At 39.8% G+C, this 16692-nt stretch overlaps 1 protein-coding gene across 3 annotated transcripts in view; it reads right to left on the minus strand.

Annotated features, from left to right (window-relative positions):
- Positions 1–1449: 1449 nt before the first annotated feature.
- LOC107036169 (retinal-specific ATP-binding cassette transporter) overlaps positions 1450–16692 on the minus strand; it is a 26203-nt gene continuing 10960 nt past the window's right edge. The window contains exons 1-3 of one of the 3 annotated variants that reach the window (XM_015253925.1): positions 14786–14810; positions 8601–9737; positions 1450–5623 (exon numbers count right to left, since the gene is read on the minus strand). In XM_015253925.1, the coding sequence (XP_015109411.1) occupies positions 1668–5623; positions 8601–9630 (4986 nt within the window). In that variant the 5' untranslated portion in view covers positions 9631–9737; positions 14786–14810 and the 3' untranslated portion in view covers positions 1450–1667. Of the gene's footprint in view, positions 5624–8600; positions 9738–14243; positions 14286–14785; positions 14811–16692 lie in introns of those variants that run through there. The other 2 variants (XM_015253926.2, XM_015253924.1) reach the window with 2 other exon arrangements.

Genomic DNA, 16692 nt, shown 5'->3' on the forward strand with positions numbered 1-16692 from the left:
AACGAAGATATTCAAATTTCAATCCGCATACATGGAAATTTTTTAGAAAAATTCTAGTGCTAGCACGGGAAAAGAGGCGCAAAGTGAGGGCCAGGAAAAAATTTCAGTGCCGGCACTAGAAATTTTATTGGGGAAAACGTGTATTTTTCCCCGTATTTCTGTGAAAATTTCACAGAAATCCCCAGAATTTTTACCAGAAATACCAAGAAATTTTACAGCACTAGAATTTTTCACAGCCGGTGGATTGTGATTTTTTCCTGTACTCGTACTAGAATTTTTCTAGAAAATTTCAGTCCGCATATCTTTAAAAATTCTGAGTCACCTACTTTACCTTCATTTAAAGGAATATCCAACCTTTGGGATAAAATAGGATTGGTGCCCATTATAAAGTTGAAGCTTAAGCTCCAGAATACATATAAGTTTCGGCAATCGAAACCATCCTACATGGTTTTTATCATACACGTGATTGTATGTTTATTATCATCGATCGGAATCACCGATTAATACTTGGAAATCAAATCCAATATTGGCGATAAAACGTATACCGGCCTTTTAAGCCCAGATTACATGTGATTGGAACGTGCTTGTAACCGTCCATCCATTACGACCTATCAGAATCCCGAAGTACTTTATGATTTACATATGCGTATTTTCCGCTTGAAATAACTTTTTTCTTCTTCGTCATTAATTACGGATAACTAAACGTAAAATATGGAAAAATCATCGTAATTTACAGTGATTTTGAACGGTATTTACGAATACGAAATCATAAATTACTACATAATTAATTTATGCTTCAACTTCAAGCGTAAACTACGCTTCAGAAAGCGTAAAAGACAACTACTTAACCGTAACTTACATTTAGGTTTTTCTGTGTGCAGGCATCTTACAGGAATTTCTACAGACAAATTGTCCATAGAAATTATTTGCATATCATGGAACGGAACTATAAAATTAGCTATAGAATTTTACCCTATGAGAAGAGTAACCCCGTATGGATTAAGTACAAATTGACCAATGTCCTCACTTCATACAGGAATAATTCTCCAGATACTTTTTCAAGACAGATTTCAAAGGATGGGTTGCATGGATTCGACATCATTCTCAAGGATTTGTGTAGATTTTCCTTCATTACAGCGGACACTTCAATATCTCCTTGGACCCACCTTGTCGATGAGAGATAATACATGAAGTGGATTTCATCACCACTACCGAGAAAAACGTTTGTCTGGATATTGATAACTCCATGGTATCGCAACATGGGATTGGATATTAAGGAGAAGAGTCGAGGAAAAATTATTCAACAGCAAATTGTCGAATACTGAATGTCAAAATTGAGAACACTGACAATCTTTGACTTTGAGTTTTCACCAATATCATAGGCTGACTTGTTTTTTTTTTCATTTCGCAGTGAGTTAATGAAATAAATAAATGCATGAAATTCTTAAATGAGTATGTGAAAATCTTTAAAAAAATCTCTATTTTCAAAATTTAGAAAATTGTAGACACTTTACTGTTATCTGTACATATTTTACATTCTCATTTGTATGCATAATCTTTATATATTCACAGAAGTACAAGGTGCGAAGGAAAAATCCTCTGCGTATTCCGAGGATAAGACACATCGAACAGAGAAGGACTTTACTAACCTGTGGATATAAACAAAATTAAACAGCAACTTCTGTGTTGTTCTGCTTTTGCCGTTCCTCATGCACATATCCATTATTCTCTTGTCCACCATCAGGCGCCCTGGCAAATTGGATGAACAGTTGCTCGAGTGTTGAAGAGAGAACAGCAAAATCTTCGATACAATTGTAATCACTCTTCAACTCATACAGCAGTGAATACATGAGCGTCCAAGTGGCTTTGGAGTCTGTGACATGGAAGTTGAGAACACCTGTATTTTCATCCGTTAATTTGCACGTCAAATTGCTCTCTATTTTTCCCTTAATATTCTCCACGTCTGCGTAATTGCGATTGGGGAAGAGTTTCACGTGAATATTGTAACCAGCGCCGAAGCGTTGTTTCAATTCTTGACTAGCACCAATGCAAACTAGCTGACCTTTTACCATAATAACGAGTCGATTGCACAGTACCTCGCACTCCTCCATACTGTGTGAAGTGAGGATAAATGATTGTCCCGAGTCCTGGCAGATTTTCAGAGTATTCCACAGTGATCTTCTAGCTGCCGGATCCACCCCAGTCGTCGGTTCATCCATCAGAACTAAAGATGGATTACCAATAAGTGCAATTGCAATATTCAATCGTCTCTTATTCCCTCCGCTGTACGTGCTACTGGGTTGTTCAGCGCACGCAGTAAGATTGAGTTTCCGAATCCATTTCGCAACGACATCATGCACTTGACCCTTTGGAACACCTCGAAGCCTTGCGAATAAGTACAAATGATCCCACGAATTCAGAGTCCCTATAATGGCATCTTGCTGGGGACAGTAGCCCATTTCCTGCAGATATTCTAACCGATTACTTTCAATATTGAAATTTCTCAGCCACATCTGTCCCCCATTAGACTGTTCTTCCCCAGTCAGCATTCTGAATGTCGTACTCTTTCCTGCGCCATTCACCCCAAGCAATCCAAAACATTCACCCTCTTTCACTCTGAAACTGATCCCCTTCACCACCTCAAGCTTTCCATACCTCTTTCTCAAATCGTGAACTAAGAATACGTTCTCGTTCTCATCATCATCAATGTTATTGATTTTCTTTCTCACTTCATCAGCAACAGCTGCCTTTTCCTTCATCACTAATTCATCCATTTTAGTGGTATTAGTCCTTTGCGATTTGTTTCCTACAATCTTCCTCATAATTCTCTGAAGAATCCGCTGTTCAATGACGAGAATAATCGCAGAAAATAACAGGAAAGATCCTGCAAGGTATATCATACTGGTGGCGAGACTTGGCGAGCTGTTCGGTAGTTTCACATCGAAATAGGAGAATGGATTTTTGCAGTCACCATTAGTGCACTGTCTTCCACAGCATGGATCCCGAATGATGCACGAAACAGCGATGAATTCATCAGTCATCCTCCGACACCTAGCATTCTTCGACACCACAGTAAAGTACGTTGCATGTCCATACATGAAACTCAAAAAGGGAACCAGCTGGAAGATTTTACTCTGCACCATCCTGAAGTCCTTGAAGATGTTATTCTTCCAACTGACTTCAACCATCGTCAGAATCATTTCCATCAATCCCAAAATCGATGGAGCAAGACTCTGGAAAATCATTGTGGTATTCAATGACTTCTTCAGGAAGCTGATGCAATAGACAAACGGTAGCATGCTCAATCCAAACAGCAGCATCAGCTCCATAAAGACAAGAATCTCGGTTTCACCGTAGAATTTCATCTCCAGTGACTGATCGACGAGAATGAATGAGCCCAGAAGCAATAGACTCGATATTACGTACTGAATGTAATCAAGGAGAAACATGCAGGCCCAATACGCAAATTTCGAGGCTCCAGTCATACTCTGCAGCTGTTTGATCCCAGAACGGGCTTCATCGAGAGGCTGAGTGACATGTAAACCGATGGCTGGTGCTATGTACACAATAATAGCCACTGTGATCATCCAACCATCGGCTACCTCCCTCTGCTGGATCGCCCAGGATGATGGAATCTGCTGGATCGAGGCTTCGATCCTGCGAGACTTGTCCTTGGTCACAGCCTTCAGCATGGCATTCGACAGGGCATTCAATGTCAGTGGAACTCCCAGATACGCAGTTCCTGAGTAAAATCCATTGACTTTCATATCCGATTCTGTTCCATTAACCTCCGCAGAGACTATGTACTCGTTTCTGTACATCCCGATGTCCTCGTGAGCTGTCTTCAAAAGAGCATTCGTGACACTCATGGATGAGTTCGATTCAATGATGTTTGCTCTCCCTCCAAATTGACTGACACTATTTGCATACATTCGACTAAAATCAGCATCAGGTGATTTAACAAAAGCGGCCGGGGAGTCGTAAGACTCCAATGTCAATGAAATTGGTGTTCCTTCATTTGTTTTCCCTCCAAATGCTGTCAGCATAACTGTACACGCCAAGCAGGGTAACAGCAAACTCAGCCAGAATCGAATAGCATTTTTCCGTATAGTCGTGAACTTCTTCAGGGAAAAGGCAAAAAAGCACTGGCGAAAATACTCCAGTCCCGTTACCTTCTCCGGGTACTCAATGTGCTCCCTGGTCTCGACTGCGTCAGCGTCATCCCTAGTTACTCTCAGGAAAACTTGCTCCAACGTTATTATCGAAACACTCATTCCAGTGATACCCAAATCCTTTCGCGATGACTCCAGATGATCCAGAGCCTCTGGTAATGATTTCACCTGGGGAATTGCCAGAACCATTTTACCCTCGTCTTGGTTCAGTAATTCTGCTGGTACTTTGATTTCTCGAATAATTTTTGAGGGGTCACACCAGGGCTCAACAGACAAAGTCACTTCCACTTGACCATCTCCGTAGAATTTCTTCAGGAACATTGAAGTTCCGTAACTCTTCAATCTCCCTGTGTGCATTATAGCTACTCTATCCCCCAGGATATCAGCCTCTTCCATGTCGTGTGTGCTTATTATTATCGTTTTTTCACCCCTCATTTTAAGTACAATATCCCAAACTTCGCGTTTACTCTCTGCATCCATTCCCGAGGTCGGCTCATCCAGTATCAAAACATTTCCATCGCCGATGACAGCCATCGCAAGGCACAATCTTCTCTTTTGACCTCCTGATAACTGATTCGGTGTGAAATTTCGCTTGTCCGTTAGATTCACTTTATCCAATAAAACATCAATTGCGGAGTTCAATTGGTCCTTTGTTTTGTTACGAGCTTTCAAAGTTCCGAAGAAGAAAAGTTGTTGGTAGACCGTCAATTCGGAGAAGACCATGTTCTCCTGTGGGCAGAGGCCGATGTTGTTTTTTATGCTGAATGGGTCTCGCTGGATGTTCTTACCATCTATGAGTATTACTCCCTCCGTTAAACTCGTTAATCCTGATAGAATGGACATCATTGTTGTTTTACCAGCACCATTGTGACCAAGTAGAACTGTTATTTGACTTTTGTAAAAGTCCATTGAGACCCCCTTCAGTGCATCCACTTCAGAGGATTTAAACAAACCCTTTGTGTAGGTTTTCTTCAATCCTCTGATTCTTATTCCTGGCTCGAAAGTCCCCTCGGGAATTTCTTCAAACTCCTTTCCTCTGCTATTCGTTTTTTCAAAGTCTACTTTGTTCTCGTCATGTTGGATCTTGCTTTTATTTCGGAACCAGGAGAATGGGTTACGGCTTACACCATATTTTCCTGGACGTACTGCGTAAATGTAGAGAGTCATGTGAAAGTTGAAGAGAATACCGATGATGGAGAAGATCAACATCACTCCGACACTTCCTTCTGCTGGGGCATCTACAGTACCGAGTGAGAACATGTTCGACCAGCTGATGCCAACGAGCTTGCTCTCGTAAACTGTTATTTCGTCGAACATTCTTTGTAGGAGAGTGGACGGACATATTAAACCAATGTACAGGAAAACGTGTCGAGCGGCAGCAGAGGTAGCAAAATTGGCAATATTATTTAGTATGGCGAGGAACGTGAAGGTTGCAAAGATGCCATTTGATGCTGGAACAAATAAGAGAGGATTATATTAATGCAATGGATGCATTATCATGTTTTGAGGATTGCTTTTTATCGTTTTCTTTCGTCCTCAGTACGTAAACACAGAGGTCCAAATAATTCTCTTTGAAAATAAAACTACAGGCGAGGCTTTATATAAGATATCTCTCTATAAGATACCTCGAACGCCGCGCGCTCGAGGCCTACCCCCACTCCCCGCACTTTTATCGCCTCCCGAATGTTTAGTTCCGTGGGCTTCTTATAAGATACCTATGGTCTCGATCGTTTTTCAACGGGAAAAGAGTGATTATAATGATCAAACGGAGTTAAGGGTCAAACGGGAGGGACGAACAAAGTGATCATAAGGGTCAAATGACCTTAAGGGTCAAAAGTTCAAACGTGAGAGTCAAGTAATCAGAAGGGTTAAACGATCCCAGGAGTCATTTTTTTCTTCGACGCTATAATTATTAAAATAATGACGCAGAATTATCTTAATAGAATAAAGCCTAATCAAAAATCAATTAATTTACGTACTTTCAATATTTTGTACTTCAGCTGTCCACAAGTGATTATTCTCAAGTCCCCCAATAATCCCCCTACATCAGCTGCCATTCTATCACGCGAAGTTATGTTTAGAGACAAACGGGAATACGGGCTATACGAATTCAAAACTCGTATAAATTGATTAATTATCCATATTCCATTCAGTAAAAATTAATATTCCATAGAATTCTGGCGCAACGAGCGAGGTATCGTATTTCAAACCGCTGATCCCTATTTTTCTCCTCTCTACAAGCGCGCGTAGTGGGGGTATACGGATTCTCAGAATTCCGCTCTCCTGCTGTCCGTGACCTTCCCACATTGCCTTCTTTCCGAGTGGCTGTGCGGGGTTACCTCTGGGATAACCCCTGATGTCTTCCCACTCTTACCCTCCCATCGTTGCTCTCCCCCCCCCGGCCTTTCTCCTTTCTCTCTTTTTATTCGCATGCTCTTTCTTTCTCTCATCTCTCCTTCCCCTGTTTTAGTTCGAACCCGCTGGAACCTCGCTCTTCTTTTATTATTTTTCATCACGCTGTGCGAAAAAGTAACTTTTTAGGCACGCGAAGCGTGCATAAAACGTCCCTTTTCCACACATTGTGATAAAATAGTATATTTCGTAAGGAGTGCAAAAAAGTGTTTTTTGGCGAATGGGAGGTTTATATCACGAGCTAAAAAACATTTTTTCACGAGTTACGAACAATATTTTTCATCACAATGTGGCGGAAATTGGACTTTTAGGCACGCGGAGCGCGCCTAAAAACCTTCGCCTTCGGCTCGTGCTATAAACCTCCCACGAGCCAAAAAACACTTTTCCGCACTCGTAACGAAATATACTATTTCCATCTTTGCCTTTAACTGATTACTCTAAGAGATTGTTTCCATTTGCTATTTTTATACTTTTTCTGTATACGTGCTCGGTGGCTCTGCCACCATAGTTTTGTACAACATAATGTACAGTAATAAACTTCAATCAATAAATCAATCCTACTGTCCCTAAAGTATCTTACATAAAGCCTTGACTATATTCATTCCCTCTCATTTTTCTGAGAATTTTGGGTCGGCATTGGTTGAGGAGTGGGGTCCGGTGGAAAGTTGCTCATTTCTTGGAAATGATACCTCTACAGTCCTTTAGATGAGCAACTAGCGAGAGTCTACTGTATTTAGAGTAAGAATTCATTATAGACTAAATATGAGAGACAATAAGTTCATTGGCAAATATTGCGTTAGAAAGAGGTTGTTTTTAGGGTATGCTCGAGTGAAGTGTGAAATGAAAAGTATTTATGCTGTGTGACAGTTTTGTTACGATCGCGTTTGGTTTGTGAGGGTGGCCTCCGTGACGAACACTGAGGTCATTTTTTGGACCAAAGGGTGTCCCTAAATTAGTATTAGTTAACCCGTCAGCACTCGTACTATATGACTTTCTCTTGCAAAAATTTTCAGGGTTTAGGGAACATGATCAAAAAATTCAGATTTTGGACTGAAACTTTTTGATTGCCTCAAGCAACTATCCCTCTGGAATCAATAAAAACCGTCTAGCATGTTTCAATGAATTATAAAAAAATATCTTATCGAGTTCCGACGAGCGTGTGAGATTCTCTCGCGGCGCGAGTAAAGTCGATTGTGTGGCTCCCTCACATCGAGCGGTTCCGTGAGGCGGTCCACCGACCGAAACCAGTCCCATGGATAACTCGGACCTCTCTGTCTAACTAGTGTTCGCGCACTGCGCCAGATTCCCTCTTGGCGCCAGTAAAGTTTCTCGGTGAAATGACGCGAGAGCTGACGGGTTAAGAATGAGTACAAGTGAGAGAACATTTTTGAAAGAAAGAAAACGTGTTTGCCCGAATGGGGGAATGAAGAGAGAGTCAGTTGTGATCGGATGGATGTCCCGTGAAGATGTAGAGAAACTCATCTCCCATAACGATGTAGGGGAGGGTAGGGCAAAATGGACCGGGAGGGCAAAACGGACCACTGACAAAAAATTGGTAATTTTTGTTTTTTTTTCTTTTCTTCAAATCAGGAACACTGAATGTGTTGAATTAAAAGTGAGTTTCTTGGATCATAGCCGTCACAGGGGTTTTATAGACAAGTGTCGTTGAACCACAATTTGATCAGATTTGCTAATCACCTCAAACCACAAATAACTTCGAATTTGCTCCATTCGAAAGCGAAAACAATAATTATCAATTTTCTGTCAGTGGTCCGTTTTGCCCTGTGAGCCGTTTAGCCCTACCCACCCCTATTTTTTTAAATTCGATTTCAACTCAAATATACGTTCATTTATTTCATTAAATAAATATCCTGTGTCCTCATGATTATGATCCTACACTAATTTTCCTCCGCCATCTCGTAATGAATCTAGCATAATGCTCTTCATTCTCTCAATCTATCAAAAGCCAATCTCATCAAACGCATTGTGAGTCTCAATGCATCATCTTGAACTTACGTTTCCAGAAATACGACGACAAATGATAACCAAAGGAGAGCATATGGCAGAAGTTAATGAACAGCACCATCCAAACAATAAACGGGTTCCCAAAGGTCAAGAATGGAATGACATCTGGTGGCATGAAGTGTCTCATAATCAGCACAAACGGAGCCAGGTAGAAAGTGCTAAGCACCACTGCACTCATGAACCAACTGAGGAGATTCATCCTGGCGGTAACTCCATTGACAAACATGAGGATATTAATCCCAATATGTTTCTCATTAGCAGGGTATGCAATCTCGACGCAGAGAATGATCAGGAAGACGAATTTTATGATCTCGGAGAAAATTTTTCCTCCAATTGCCGTTCCCCTATCGACCTTTGTGTACGGAGGATAAGGCATTTGCTGGATTGAGATGTTCGGCTCGAACTGCCTTGGTTCTGAGGAAAATTTCGTTGACACCCAGTTGATGTAGGCTTCATCGAGACACAGTTGAACGGGCACCACAGGAGGAGGCCACATAAAATTATTTGCTATATTGCCATTCTCCTCGGGGTCGTATAAATCTTTCTGCAGGGCACCTTTCGTTCTAAATTTATACTTGAAATTAGTGGCTACTGAATCGTCGATGATCGTCTCGAAAACAATTCCCAAAGATTCAACAGGAAAATTTTCAACTTGGTCCATGGTCAGATTCTTCACCATCGTTTCCTCGTCTACAGCACCACTGAAGTTGAGATTTGGATTTCCTAGGCACTCTATCGTGTATTTAATCAAGTCAATTGTTGCATTTGTCTTCGGCGTAAAACGAAGCATTCCCAGCTCGGAAGATTGGGCTAGAATACTTTGTTTGGGTTGAATCTCATGATAAGTTGTGTAATTTATTTCTTTCGCTGAATTATCGCTTAATAATCTAACAGTCTGTGCGATAAGGAAGAAAACTATTGGAAGCAATATTTGGGCTACGATGGTGCGGATCCAGCATTTCGTACGGACTTGATAAGCCTTCGTGAGGAGAGTGAGGAATATTCTCAGTGTTTCGTTCATGGTGGTAGCCTTTATCTGGATGTTGATCTTCCGATGTCGATTGGAAATTCCGTTTTGGCCAGAAGGCCACAAGTGGAAGATCTATCTATGTCAGCTTAGTGCGTTATCTGAAACCGGAAGTAGTCAGTGGTAATACCCAGCGGCCTTCGAGTCATTGGATTCCTGATAGTCTCGTTGCTTAGGAACTAAAGTGTCCAGTAATGCAGGGTTTGAAATACAAATAAACATTCGATTTTTCAAATAGTGAAACTTGGAGGGAACATTGTGATTAATTTTAAAGGTCGGGGAGTATTGACGATCAATTTTCGCAGAGGGTAGAGCGGCGTTTGATTTTGGAAAGTCATTCAGTTGGGGAGGGACGAAGCTTGACATTTCAGAATAACATTGTCGAAATAATTTAAGTATTGGGTTGCTAGAGAATGAGGGCATATTTATAGATTCATATTTTATGTGATACTCTGAAAATGCAAAATGCTTTTTTGTGGAGCCGATTGAGTGCTACAACAAATGCGATTACGAAAATATCGCTATCTCCCTTAGAAAAACTCAACTGGGAGATAAGTCGACTTATCTCCGTTTACCACTTCACTACTAAATTATTCCCAAGACAGGGTGAACCGTCCAGCAGGTGTTCCATTGAAATTTTTCGTATGCTACTCATTTGACGTAGCGCTTGAGTAATATTTTTAACCCTTAAGTGGTCGCATAATGAGGGAATCCTCGCCGTTTTTTCTTTTTTTCTGTTCACAGAAAAATTTCGTGAATGAAAAATCCATAAACATTTGTACTTCTACTTTCAAATATATATTTAGAACACATCAATATCTTTTTTCGGTCCAGACTTACAATCATGAATTGTTAAAATCTTCTGAAAACTCGACTCGCGGAAATTTCCATGTTTAAACTCAAAATTTCATAATTTTGCATTTTTTCAAATCGGTTTTGTGGATTATTTGACAACTTTTTTGCTTCCATACCGCCAATTCCTATTTATTGAAAGTTCAAGATTATCTCTGAGCGTCGAATGAATTTTTTTTGTTCAACTTTTTTTTTCTCGAAATTGTAAAATACCCAGAGCGGGGATGCTCTTACCATGCGACCAATTACGTCCTTGTGTATTTTGCGATTTTGTGAGAAAAAAAATAGGAAAAAATCATTTATTTGTAGTTTACGGGTAATTTCGAACCTTTAATCGACAGGAAATGGAGATATTAAAGAAGAACAGTGACAGGCATATCAACCAATTATAATCACCGTTAAATTGTGAAGCTGTCAATGTTTAATATAAATCTTAAAATTTTAAATATTAAAGTAACCATCAATTTGTACAATTAAATTTCGAAATATTCTATCAACTTATAATTCAGGTAGGAAGATTGACGATTATTTGGATAATCGAAAATCAAGTACCTAAAGTTAGAATTAGCTTGGTAATCGAAAAATTACAATTTAGTATTATCAAATATTTTATTCACCATCGATCGAAAAATTTAGCTAATAAATTTTATATTATAAATTTGGTAAATATAGTTAAACTTTGAACAACATAACGAGATAATCCTTTTTAATATTGCCAAAATCTAATATTATTGCCTATCTCTGAAGGAGAATAGTCAATCGATAATCCTAGAATTCGATTTCATTAGGTAGGGGAGGGTAAAACGGACCCCTAGGGCAAAACGGACCACTGATAAAAAATTGATAATGTATGTTTTTGTTTCCGAATGGAAGCAGAAATAAACATTCCAGGTCATTTGTGGTTTGAAGTGATTAGCAAATTTGATCAAATTGCAGTTTAACGACACTTCTTGTCTATAAAACCCCTGCGACGGTTACGATCCAAGAAACTCACTTTTAATTCGACACATTGAGTGTTCCTGATTTGAAGGAATGAAAAAAAAACAAATGTTACCAATTTTCTGTCAGTGGTCCGTTTTGCCCTAGAGTTCCGTTTTGCCCTACCCTCCCCTACAAAATTTTGACATTTAGAGGTTAAGCACGGGAGTGTTCTGCGAGTCAAGTTTTCACAAGATTTTAATAATTGATTGGTGCGCGTATCGACCCAAAAAAATTGTCAATGCATTCGGTTTATTTGAAAATGCGGGATTTTCATGTGAGAAAAAAAAAACGAAAAAACGCTGGGATTCCCCCATTGTGCGACCACTCAAGGTTTACCCCTTAAGCGGTCGTATCGTGAGGGAATCTCCGCTAAACCATACACAACCTACAGGGCGCCACTGTAGAACGAGTGAGATGCTAGAAAAGCGCGACCACTTAAACGTTAAGGTGTTTCATGTTAAAAATCAAAATAATGAAAAAAAAAATTTGGAGAAATTCAGGGTATTGGATTATTGCGTTTAATTCTTTGTTTCAAATGACGGTTACAAAAACGAATCGACGTGGATGGCGCCAGAGAGTCACCCGAGAGTCTACATAAACATAAACAATATTTTTTGAGGAAGAAAGAACAGATGGGTCTTTCATTAGGTGACGAATTTGCTTTTGGTCTTTGTGACTAGCTTTTAGTCTCCTGGAGAGATCCGTGGAGTACAGACGTTTCTTCCTTGTGCCATCTTAAAGAATAAAAGATTTCAAGTTTAATCCACTGCATTGAGTACTCATTTATATATCCCACTACCAATACAGGGAAGAAGCATCTGAGTATGCTGCATCGCTGCAAATTTTTCCAAAATTTTCCCAGATTTTGTGATTTTTTAAGGAATTCCCTAAAAATTCAGAGTCATCTGGACTTCAAGGAGAGGTTTGTCTGAATTTTCTGATTTTTTAATAATTTTACCGAACCAAGTCAACTGAAATTTACAGCTCCCACGGATTTTTCCACGAAAGTATGAATTTTCAATGACGAAATTCCTTGAAATTTCAGTGGACACTTGCTAGAAATTTCCAAGACTCTTACTGGAAATTTCAGTGGAAAATTTTTAACTGTGTGGGTACTTATTTCAGGCACCCATGTAAAGAGCACGGAGACGGACGAAAGTGCACGGAGAAAAATGTTCAGTAAAAATTACGGAACTCACAATTTAACAATTTCACAATTTCACAACTAGTATATTATGTCATTAGGCGATAAAAGTATTATCTGGCGAATGTGGCTTTATAATCCGAGCTGAAGGCGAAGATTATAATCACATTCGCCAGATAATGCTTTTATCGCCGTGTGATATACGCTATTTTATGTCGTTGGGCCCGAAAACCGCGATCTAACCGAGCGAATCGAGGTTAGAATCGCGGTTTATCGGCCCTAATGACATAATAGTACATTAGAGTACAAGGGCACAAATTTAGTTTTCAACGAATGTGTAGTTTACAGGCCGAGCCGAAGGCGAGGTCGAGCTGAAGGCGAGCCGGGCGAGCAAGCTCAAAACTCGACTTCTGCACGACTTGACATAAAATATTATAGAGCACTCGGTAATAAATTTCGTTTTCAACGAATGTGTGTACAGACCTCGCTTTCGGCTCGGCCTGTAAACTACACATTCGTTGAAAACGAAATTTGTGCCCTTGTACTCTAATGTACTATTAAGGATATCCAAGTGGTTCAGGTGATTTTTTCTGGGGGAAATCCCCTTCAGAGTTTATAGACTAGACCAAGAGTATTTTTTAGGCGCAGTATAAACTTTAGTTTCCGAACATATTTTCGAAAAAACGATTTTTGAAAGAATGGAATTTAACACATTGCGTCCATAAGAGCTGTATACTGCCACCTTCAATCCAATAGTTCATAGTCTTAAAGCGTTTTCTCGTACACATAACCGTATATGACTTTGTTCGTTATACTCTCTAGTTTTTTTTGCGATATTAAAAAACATAAGTTTTCGGACAGATAATTGCAAACAATCAAATTAAAAGCTTCTTGATTGGTACGACAGCCATATTGGGTGGTTTGAATCCGTGCGTTCCTAACGTCCGGCAACAGTCCGCTCAAGTGACTACTCGGACCGAATTTACGAGGTTATATGGAACACATGTGCAGTGTTGCCGTATGATCATTAGAGGTTAGACCAACGAGAGTCAAGTGTGAAATTGAATAAAATATTGTTCACAATATTCATTGAAGAAATTCCGGAAAAAATGTATTCGACAATGAAAAATTCGAAAAAAGTATGGGGACGGCAAGATTTTCGACAAAACTGAAATCTTGCTTGAAAAAAAGTTGCCAATTTGAACGAAGTACTTGGATATCCTTAAGTGACGGTATTGTCCTTTTTCACAGGAGATTCAGATAAAAATTACGGAACCCTCTGGAAAAACTCCGTGACAGTTCCGTAAATTTTCCTACAACCACACTTCGCTCCGGAATTACGGGAAAGATACGCAATTTTTATTGAAGATTTCTCTCCGTGTGAAATTTTACTATAGTGCGTTTGGTCAAAAATTATTCTCCGTTACAGAATAAATCATACACATATGTGAATGATTCCACAATATTGAGCAATTATTCACGTTCACTGAGAAAATTTCCGATGGAATGCAGGATAAATTGCAGTCTTGACACAAATTACTCTCGCGTTTAGTAAATTTTCCCGATTCAGTGGAGAAAAATTCACTATTCGTCGCGCATTTTTTCCTCCGGTATAGAACGATTACTCAACTTGTTTAGTAATTTTTCTCCAACTTTTCTCTCCGCATATGCGACGTTCGTCAATGGCTGGACAATTCACCCTGAACATGAAATCCCAATAATGTCAAATTTCAGTCACTACACTACCACTTCGCTACTAAATCGCAAATCTATCAAAAAATTTTTATCAATGATATCAGCCAATAAACATCAGCTCCCATCGTTGCACTTGCGAATCTGCCGCGTCGAATCGACTTTCATTATCAGAGCGGACTTAAAAAAAATACCGATAACGTCCGGTACATTGTACACTGAATCGACGTTCAACACCTTTAAACATCAAATACTATTGCGGAAAAAAATGAAGGTGGCATTATCGGTGTGTCACGAAAAACTGAATCACTCTTGTGCAATAGTATCACAGAAATTATATCACTATTCGAAATAACCGGGAAGCCAAGTGCAGATTACAAATGCAATTATGGAAACTCATAAATTGATTTTTGACACTGAGTTCGTTAACAAGTGTAGCTGCTGAGTAAATGGGAGTTGATAATTCAAATCCATTCATACCAAATGGTTGCCACTGCAAGCGCTGATAGAAACACTGCTATTGATTAGACCATCGCACCTCTTTATATGCCATCCCTTCCTGTTCCCATCATCTATCAGTGTTATCAACTATTCGCGTATTCTTTACCCCACGGATAATACGCAGTCACAGGGGTATCTACTTAGAAACTGGTCATCGACATTCTAAAAAATTTTGAAATAGAATCTGATCATCGTAATCTTTTTGAGCAGCTTTGGGAAGCTAAGCAGCGCTGAGCGTGTTCACTAGATGGATGTAGGGCCGCGCGGGAACAAATCGGGAAAGAAACATTGTTTGGAAAAACTGGAAAGAGCTTTGGGAAAAACGAATATGCGGCAAAAACGGCATGAAGGAATGAGAAATCGTGAAAACCGAAAGTTATACGGTGAAATGAAATCATTCGTGTATAATTACCGTGGCAAATGGTAGCCTGTCAGTCACCACCGTGGGGCGGGGAGGGAGGAAAGACGAAATAATAAATCCTTTGACACACCACAACTAGACAATTGTATGAAAAGAAGTTCTTCGAAAAGTTTTATAATATTTTTAATAATTTTTTGATCACTTTCACTTCAACTTCTCCCTCATTTTTCATGATTACGGACCAAAAATTCGTGAATATAATCGAAAACAAATTTTCTCAAGTTGAATCTTGCATCAGAAAAAATTCAAATCTCGAATTCCGAGCGGTCGGAGATAATTTTCACCTACAAAATCTGATTCAGAAACCACCCGAGTCGAGGATTTGGTTCTGATTGGACGTACACAGGTCTTTCAAGATTTCTCCAGACCTAGATGGACCTGGTAAGTCCTAATCAGTTCTGCGACGTACTTTTCCAAAGACCTTTCGAATCCTCAGTTCTTTTCGGTCCTGAGAAGTCCTCGATGCTACCGAGAACGCGTGATTTTACGAGCGGGAGAAGGGGAAGGCGGAGGGTTGAAATTTATAGCCAACGAGGAGACAGGGTTGCAGAATATATTTCAGCCACCCTCATCTCCCCGTTTGCAGGCGGTGTTTAAATAAAAAATAGTGAACGTTGATTCTGTTGATTCTGTATTTATTGACCCCCTGATGCCAATGAAACCCTCGGAGGTGACAGAAAAGGGGAAAAAAAATTTTTCCTTTCCACGTGGGTCAAGGGTGAAAGTCGACTTTCGCCAAAAGCGAATTTTTTAGTCGGGCGAGTGTTGATTCCAACTATTTGAGCAATGGGCTATTCAGAACTCTCAAAAGTATGCGGAAAAAGTGAAAACTGAAAAAGTTTTTTTTTCTCAAATTTTCAAAGGATCAGATTTTCCGTTTTTCCCGGCGGAAAGTCGACTTTCGCCAAAATCGATTTTTCTAGCCGGGTGAACGTTGATTCCAACTATTTAAGCGCCGGGCTTGTCAGAACTGTCAAAAGTATGTGGAAAACGTGAAAACTGAGAAACCGTTTTTTTTGGCCCCAACCAAAGGGCCAGATTTTCGGGTTTTCCAGGGCAAGTGGATTTTCGCGAAAATCGATTTTTTTAGCCGGGTGAACGTTGATTCCCTCTATTTAAGCGACGGGCTATTCAGAACTCTCAAAAGTATGTGGAAAACGTGAAAACTGAGAAACCGTTTTTTTTGGCCCCAACCAAAGGGCCAGATTTTCGGGTTTTCCAGGGCAAGTGGATTTTCGCCAAAATCGAATTTTTTAGCCGGGTGAACGTTGATTCCAACTATTTAAGCGACGGGCTATTCACAACTATCAAAAGTATGTGGAAAAAGTGAAAAATAAAAAAATTTTCTTTTCACCGGAGGCCAAAAGTGTCGAATCTTGGATTTTTCCGGGAAGAAAGTCGGTCCAAGGGTCACAAGGTTCAAAGTGTCAGATCTTGGATTTTTTGCCAAAATCGAATTTTTTAG

The sequence above is a fragment of the Diachasma alloeum genome, unplaced genomic scaffold, assembly GCF_001412515.2.
Source record: "Diachasma alloeum isolate Michigan unplaced genomic scaffold, Dall2.0 Dall_scaffold_00206, whole genome shotgun sequence".
Taxonomy (NCBI): domain Eukaryota; kingdom Metazoa; phylum Arthropoda; class Insecta; order Hymenoptera; family Braconidae; genus Diachasma; species Diachasma alloeum.